This window comes from Psammomys obesus, unplaced genomic scaffold, assembly GCF_907164565.1.
Source record: "Psammomys obesus unplaced genomic scaffold, mPsaObe1.curated_primary_1811, whole genome shotgun sequence".
Taxonomy (NCBI): domain Eukaryota; kingdom Metazoa; phylum Chordata; class Mammalia; order Rodentia; family Muridae; genus Psammomys; species Psammomys obesus.
The window spans coordinates 3,766,591-3,774,919 of NW_026596109.1; the positions used below are offsets into that span (position 1 = coordinate 3,766,591).

The following is an 8,329-nucleotide window of genomic DNA, read 5'->3' on the forward strand; positions in this document are numbered from 1 at the left end:
GAAATAAATGACCCATTATTATTGTATCAACACCTGTCTATCCTTTATATCCATTAGTGTTTGTTTTATAAAAATAGGAATCACATTGTTTGGCACACACACATTTATGATTGTTTTATATTTTTGATGTATTGTTTCCTTTAACAGTATGTAGTCCCATTCTTGATATCTTCTGATTCATTTTAATGTAAAATCACTTTATCTGCCATCAGAATGTCCACGTAAGAAAATTTTAGTTTTTGTTCACTCGATAGATTACTTTTTAATCTCTGATTTTCAGCCTAAGGATGTCTTCTGTTAAAATGCGTTTCTAAGACACAACAGAAGTTTGGATCTAGCTTTTTAAATCCAATAATCTATATGTCTGTCTGTGTTATTGAGCTGAAGCCATTTACATTTCATAGTAGTAGAGAGATTTATTAACTTCTGTAATTTGCCAGTTGTTTCTCTGGTTGGCTGGATTATCATTTATCCTTTACATTTTTTTCTCTTGGTACCAAGGGTTTCCTGCATCACTGTGAGGCATGATGGATTCCCTCCTAGCTCTCCTTCATTCTGTCTTTCTCTCCCTGAAGTTTGTTCTTCCCTGTCCCCTCATGATGAAATTACCCCTCTCATTGCTTTGTATGTAAAATTTCTTTAAGTGTCTTTGGCAGTGCTAAACGTGGTGGCCGCAAACTGCTTTATTTGTACTTAGCTTGAAATGTCTTAATTTGTCCATCAAATTAAAAAGAAAAAAAGCAAACATATTGATGGATATAGTAGGCTTGTTTGGCAATTATTACCAAGGATTGAAATATGTCATCGAGAAGATCTGATAACTGCCCTCTGTGGTGTTGCCCTCTTGATGATGCTCACGGTGGGTTTTGCTTTTTACCTTTGACGTCGTGACTCTATGTTATGAATTTCTTCTCTGGTCATACCTACTTAGGATTCTAAATGCTTCTGGCATTCAAATGCGGTTTTCTTACTCTAGTTTTGGGAAATTTCCTGTTGTCATTTCTTTGACGGTCCTCTGTTCTTTCTTCTGTTCTTTGTATTCTTGTTTTTTTTTTCCTCTCTCTCTCTCCATTTCAACTTCGTTTATTGTTTTGTGGGGTGTGCAGTGTCATGAACATGCAGCTGAATGCATGTGTAGGTCAGAGGACAACTTCATGGAGCTGGTAAACCTTCATGAGGGCTTTGGGCATCAAACCCGCGTTGCTAAGCTTGTGCAGAAGTGCCCTTACCCACTGAGCTTCTCACTGGCATGGTTCTGTCTTTGTGTCAGCAAACGTCATGGTCATGCTATCCCACCCCCATTTGATACTCTCCTTATTGGTACAGTGTTCTATCAACCTGTCCTGCTGTTCTTCCTTGTGCTTGGTTGGGCCTATTTATGCTTTCCATTGTGCTTTTTTATTTGATTCATTTGAGTTTTTCACTTTCCAACTCTCTTATATTTAAATCTCAATTTTCTTGCTGGAGTTTTCTTTCATGTTGCTGACCTTTTTCAACCATACAGCTGATTTCTTATCCATATTCTGACACTTTCTTCTCTGGGTCTGGATTGAATTCATCTTCTTGTTTGTATCCTCTCATGGGATCAGTATACCAGAATCTATAAGAAGGAATCAAACGGAAGCCATTTTGAGTAAAGCTTCCATGTAGGGGTCAGATAAAGTTAAAGCTCTCAAGACTTCCCTGGGTAACTGAATCCTGCTTGGCAGAGAGAGACATGTATATGGGAAACTGACATCCTCATTGGCCAGTTGAGACACAAATGCTAGGCAAGCCGCCCTGGCACAGATGAATCAACCAACCAATGAGAACAACGAACTGGTCTTTGGAAAGTTCCCTATTCCTGAATCCTGATTGGTGGAAAAATGTAACTGTAACTTGGCACAGATGTTTGTGGTTTATAAGCTTTAAAGCTCTGTAACATTCTGGTAGTGTGGGAAGAGGGGGCTATCACTGTTCAACTCCTGAGTTGGTTCTGTATCCCTTATTAATCAGTAGTGGCCTGATTACAATAAATTTTGTTTTGTTTTTTGTTTTTTGTCTTGACCCGGTGGTTGGGTTGTGCTGGACCTAAGCAGACCCCCATAACAAAACCTTTGAAATCTTCATCTGAAATTTTTCTTACTTCTACATCTTTCATTTCAGGAATTGAGGCTTCTAGATTTGGGGAGTAGGCATGTAATCTTCTCAATGATACTCAGGAGCAGATAAACTCCTGTGCCAGAAACATCGACAAATAAGATATGGAAACACATTTTCAGTGATATATTTGTGTGTGTGTGTGTATGTGTGTTATCAACTTGACAGTATCTAGAATTAACTCAGAGATAAATCTCTAGGCAACCTATGAGAGATTTTCTAAATTAGGTTAGTTGAGGTGGTAAAAACTAGAGTGACTGCTTGACTGATTGTGGATGCAATGTTATGTGTTGTCTCCCGTTCCTTCCATCATGCCTGCCTTGTCACTGTGGAGTATTTCTTAAACTGTGAGCCAAACCAAGCCCTTCTTTTCTAAAGTTGCTTTTGTCAAGTATTTTTCCAGTATGGAGATAAGTAAATAATGCAACACTCAAAACCGATTGCACTTCACTAATATGTTTCTGTCTCTGCCTCTCTCTGTCACCCTATCTGTCTCTGTCTCTCTCTCTCTCTGCCTCATGGTTGTTTTATCCATTTACATTTACCATGTAAATTCTCAGCTCTTGCTCCAGGGCCTTGCCTGCCCATCTGTTGCCAAAACTCCCACCATGATGATCATGGACCCTAATCCTTTGTAACTGTGAGCTCACCAAATTAAATATTTTCTTCTATAAGTTGTCTTGGTCATGGTGTCTTATCACAGAAATAGAAAAGTAACTAAGACACAGTTAAAGAGCAGAAGATGGGGGGGGAGAGAGAGGGGAAGAAGAAATAATTTCCCAATAGTAGGAACTTTCAAAAACAAAATTAGATAAAGGTAGGAAGGAGAATAATAAATAAAACTATCAATATTTAAGGAAAACAAGGTAAAGTCAAAGTACCACCAAATGTAAGTGATGGAGAAGAAGGAACTACAGTGGGCAAAAAGAAAAAGAAAACTATAGAGAAAAGGTGCTCAACAGTGGGAAAAAAACAAGCAAAATTAGATAAACATATGAAGGGGAAACAAAAACATTAAAAATATAACTGCTGCAACAAATTAAACTCCTGCTGAAACTCTTAAGTGAAAAGGGCAATCACGCTAAAAAGACCAAAGCAAGGCTGAGGTGAGGGCTAGATCCGGAAAAAATTGGAGCCTGCTAGTTCTGGGCAAGGGCGGGTCAGCTGTCCTTGTGGGCTGTGCCTGCCTTTGGTGTATGCTGCTGCTGCTGAGTCTCTATTGGACAAAGGCGTGGTGCCCACCAGAGCTGTCTCCACAGCAGCCGGCTCAGCTCGGGTTTGCGTTCTGTGGGCTAATTTAGGCCATGGTGAGTCTCCCCCCAACCCCTACCTTTTCCAGTACCCTTCACTTCCTTCGGGAACTTCTGAAGCTTTTATCTGTTTCTCTCACTGGCATAAAGTCTGTTTTGTTTTCTTCCTTCTCTGAACACCTCTTTCTCTGCGCCTCAGTGGAGGAGTCTTTACCATTTTACCAGGAAGAGGGCAGCCATTATCTTCCCTTCCTCACCCCCACCCCCACGCCCTAGCGGCCTGTGCTTCCCTGTGGCCCTTGCTCACCCTCTCCTTTGCCTCTGTCACAGATGTGCTTGATGGCCCCTCCACCTACCTCCTGGGTTGGAGCCCTCCCTGACGGCTCTCCCCCTCAAAGTTGGTTTGAGCCGCCATTTTTACAGTGCACCCCAGTAGAGCATACAGGGGGTAAGTCCTCACGGCTGCACACCCAAACGTGTAGCTAGTCTGTGCTCTTGTGATCACACTTTGGACAAAGTGCAGTTTGTAAATCGTTTTCTTTAGGAAATAAAACCTCCCACTACCCTGCACTTCCCAGTGCTTAATTTGATTGACAGATGCGCTCAGATTTTTAGTTCTTCGAGTGTGATTTATCTATTCCTTCCAGGAGTTCTGTGTTTTGTTTTGTGTTTTTTTTTTTAATCTCTTTGTTCACAAAAATCAATAATTTCTTACCAATATTCCTTGGCATATCTTATTTTTTCCCCTTCTCATCCCTCACCCTGTGTTTGATAAGCTGTTGAAATATCAGACTGGAACCATTCTGGTTCTAGGGAATTCTCTTACGTAGTTTGTTTTTTTGGTGCCTTTCCTTTCTGCTTTTTCTGTGGTTCTTTTATTCCTCCTCTATTTTGGATGTTGGTCCTACTGCCTAATCCTTTCATTTGAAAAACATACTTGTTTCCTATTACTCATGTTGTTGTTGGTATGGTAATGATTGTGTATTCTGGGAGGCTTCTTAGAGAAAAGAAATGTATGTTTTCTTATTATTTATTTAGCTTGCTGGTTTCTCTGAGATCAAATATCTGGTGATCTTTGACCGTCCACACTCATGTGATGTAAATGTGATGACCAAAGAGAGTGGGGCAGATGGGTCCGGGAGCTTGACAACGAAAGGTCAGGAGTCTTGCCGTTCACGGTGACTTCTTTTCACTTGTTACCTAATTTCTATCCTCCATACTTCTGTGCTCTTTAGCCTCGGGTCTCCCTGACTGTTAAACACCCTCCCTCCTCTCTGGCAGGGGATCTGTGTGGTTCCCTTGGGGGGTAAAGATGGCAACTACAGGTTGGTGCTCTGCCCCTGGCCCACCTGGCACTCTTGGTTTCTGAGTTCCTTCCCAAGTTCCAGAGTACAGCTCCACTTACTCTGTATTGACCTTTCTTCACTGTGCAGCTGGGTTAAGATTTCCACGACCTGCCAAGACAGCTGCCATTTTGACCTCTGCTTTCCATCTTGACATGTATTTCTTGTCATTTTTCTTTGACCTCCTTAATGGTTTGTGCTTTACTTTTTTCATTTCACTGTGATTTTATTGAGGTTCTGGAAAGAATGCACACAGTACCACCTATTCGGACTCCAGGTCACCAGAATCCTTTCTTATTTTCTTTTTGCAGTACCTGAGGAGAGCTTTGAAGAGCTACAGAAGCACCCCAGGTACGTTTTCCTTGATAGATGTCCTTGTCAGCTCTCCACCCAGTACTAAATGATACTATTTTTATGGTTTACAATGAAAGCTTTTTAAAAGATTCCTGCTTGTTTTATTTATGTGTGTCTGTGGAGAACGAAAAAGGGTGTCAGTTCCCCTGAAGGTGTGGTTTCAGGTGATTGGAAGCCATCCGATTGCAGCTGCTGGAGAGTAAAGTTTGAGTGTCTGCAAGAGCAGCCAGTGCTCTTAACTGCTGAGCCATCTCTCCAACCCCACATTTTCATCTAGAAAGGGAAGAATTTGTTTCTCTTGTAGTAATTGTTTCTAGGAAGAATGTGGGAAATTGTTGAACTCTTTCTATTAAATCTAACTTCAATGTATCTACATTTTTGGTCTATTTCATTTGTATTTTTAAAGGAAAAAAATGTGCTGTCAATAAAGTAAGCATAAACCATTATTGATCACAAACTCCAAGCATTTTAGCAAAAGATCAGGTTAACTATCTCATAAAATTGAGTCAGGACCAAAGCCACTGTACGTTTTTTGTTTGTTTGTTTGTTTGTTTGTTTGTTTTTGTTTCTTTCTTTTCTATATAGATTTCGTATTTTGATTTTTAATTCTGTGCATGTGAGAGGCTAGGAGCACAATAACACAATGCCCAGAGAGGCCAGAAGAGAGGTGTCAGATCCCCCCACCCCCCATGGATAATTCTAAGGGATTTCGAACTTGGAGGTGATTTTGTGTTGGGAACCGAATTGGTCCTCTGGAAGAGCAGAAAATCCTCTGAGCCATCTCTCCAGCCGCCAGCATACCCTTTTGTTTTCCATGTGCCTTAGTATTTTGCCTGCATGTATGTCTGTGTGAGGGTATTGGATCTCCTGGAACTGGAGTTACAGATGGTTGTGAGCTACCATGTGGGTGCTGGGAAGTGAATCCAGGTCCTCTGGAAGAGCAGCGAATCCTCTTGAGCTCTGAGCCATCTCTCCAGCCCGCCCTCAGTGGTACCTTTTAAGGGATAGCCTGGCGGGGTGTATAGCATTAGTTGAGAATCTGAAGGAAGGGGTAGCCTATAGAGTCCCTCACGCTGTAACTACTTGGTAACAGTGTTCCAAGCCCTTGTTTTCTTGAGCTCTAAACCTAAAGCCAAATTAGCTAGTGTGGAAGTAGCGCTTGCTTCTGCCCGGGTTTCCTTGACTGGCATTATAGAAAAGGTAAGTACACTTCAGCCACTTGAGTGGCTTCTGTTTATGACACGGTCCTGAAAACATGCAGCAAGTGGTCTGCTTGGCTGGGGATCAGTGAAGGCCTAGCTGTCCACTCTGCTGAGGATGGCTTCCCAGTCCTCACAAAATATACTCTGATCGGCACTGCCAAGTGCACACATACCGTTTGGTCATCTATGAAATGTGGCTTCTTTCTTCTTGTGGTTCGACTACTTGGAGTATCTGTCACACAGTGCCAGCACTGACTAACAAACTCAGGGGACCTCATCAGAAGATTTGCCTCTGGTTCGGTTCCAGCAGTGTCCCTGAACCTAGACAAGGATAAATGACCCAGAATCAGGTCTGGTTTACCGGAATCAGGTCCGCTTGCTTTGTGCAACCCCTGAATTCTCCAGGGAAGCCTTCAGGTGGGACAAATTTGGAGCTGGAGAGGCAAGACTTCAGGAACGCTCCATGTTTATGATTAGATTGGTGGATGTGTTCCAGTCTTTGCCCCTGACATGCTAAGTTCAACTGTGTCCTCTCTCCTTGAGTCACTTGTTCTTTATTTGTTGGTGTTTGTGTGTGTGTGTGTGTGTGTGTGAGAGAGAGAGAGAGAGAGAGAGAGAGAGAGAAATGGACAAAGGCGGGAGCCTGTATGTACCACGCCATTCATTTGGAGATAAGAAGACAACTATTGGAAGCCATTTCTCTCCTATACTGGTGAGGCAGGATCTCTCTCTTCTGCTGCCAAAAGGTATACTCAGGAAAGCAGGCCATCAGCTTCTGGGTGGTTTTCCTGCCTGCCTCTCCTCTGTCTTTCAGAGGGCTGTGGTCACGGATGCACACCACCACCATCAGCTAACTCAGCTCCACTGGGCCACCTTTCTGGCCCCTATGTTTTAGTTTTGGAAGAACAGATCTCAATGAGGTCTTGTAGAGATTTTCCAGAGCGGAACACCTCTCTCCACATCACAACGTCTAATCCACTGCCTTAGAGCTTTTCATTGATTTCATGAGCAGGAAGAAGAGATTTGTGTATAGAAAAGTGTTCCAGGGACCTTTGAATACAAAAGTCAGGACAAAACTCAAACAGATTCTGATCAAATGGTATAGAGCATAGGCAGCTCTGTCAGTGTTGAAATAGGGAGTGTAAGGGCCAAAGTTAAACTGTACACTCTACTTGGCCAAGGACAGATACCCCCTGAAATGCTGGAGGCTGTTGTTGATGGGAGCTAGCCAGCCACATGGTTTTGCTCCCCTGAACAAGTCTGTTTGACCAACTGCACCAGACATGCTTAATCACATATAAGGAGGGAGTAGAGCAGGGTCTATGCTAGCTCCTGATTGGACCTGAGGGGAAATACAGCGGCCTCATGGTTTTTGCCTTTTAACGCCTCTGTAAAGTGTGACTCATCGCCATTTTCTGAGACCCCCCCCCCCCCGCTCTGGAATGGACGTGGCCAGAATCCATTCTGGCCAATATTAAAGTTTGCTCAAACTTGGCTCAAAAAGTTGTGGCACTGGGCTTTCTCTTGAGAATCTCAGGCTTAACAGGGGGTCTGTTCACCCTGAACTTGTGCAGTCAGCTGAAGTTTTTGCCTGTCATCTCGAACACCTCTTCCCAGTCGTGCAGCAGGCTTTTCCATCCATGGAAGGGCAGGAACTTTGTGTCTTTAAAAGTCTTTCACTAAACATGCTATCCTATGGCAGGCAATATGTCCCAGGGTTGGGGACCCACCCTGTAATAGGTGATCCCTAAATTCACGAGCCTTGTAGTCTAGAAGGCAGAGCCTCTCCTTCAGGCTTCTACCCAATGCCCAAGGCCATGGGGCAATTACTTAGCAGTGTAGCTAAGAAGGAATTTGAAGAATGCTAAGGTCAGAGTGAATTCTATTTAAATAAGTCACTTTGGGCAGAAACTTCTTCCCTCCAAGGCCTCTTTTTTTTTATTATTACTATTTTCTTTTCTGTCTGGGCTTCTTTTAGAAATTGTAGGGTTTGGGTGTGTGTGTGTGTGTGTGTGTGTGTGTGTGTGTGTGTGTGTGTGTG

At 42.7% G+C, this 8,329-nt stretch overlaps 1 protein-coding gene across 1 annotated transcript in view; it reads left to right on the forward strand.

The window, feature by feature from the left end:
* Ube2u (ubiquitin conjugating enzyme E2 U) overlaps window positions 1-8,329 on the forward strand; it is a 60,482-nt gene that overhangs the window by 22,046 nt on the left and 30,107 nt on the right. Inside the window, exon 6 of the mRNA XM_055628732.1 lies at window positions 5,708-5,753. Within this exon, the coding sequence (XP_055484707.1) occupies window positions 5,708-5,753 (46 nt within the window). The remainder of the gene's footprint in view (window positions 1-5,707; window positions 5,754-8,329) is intronic.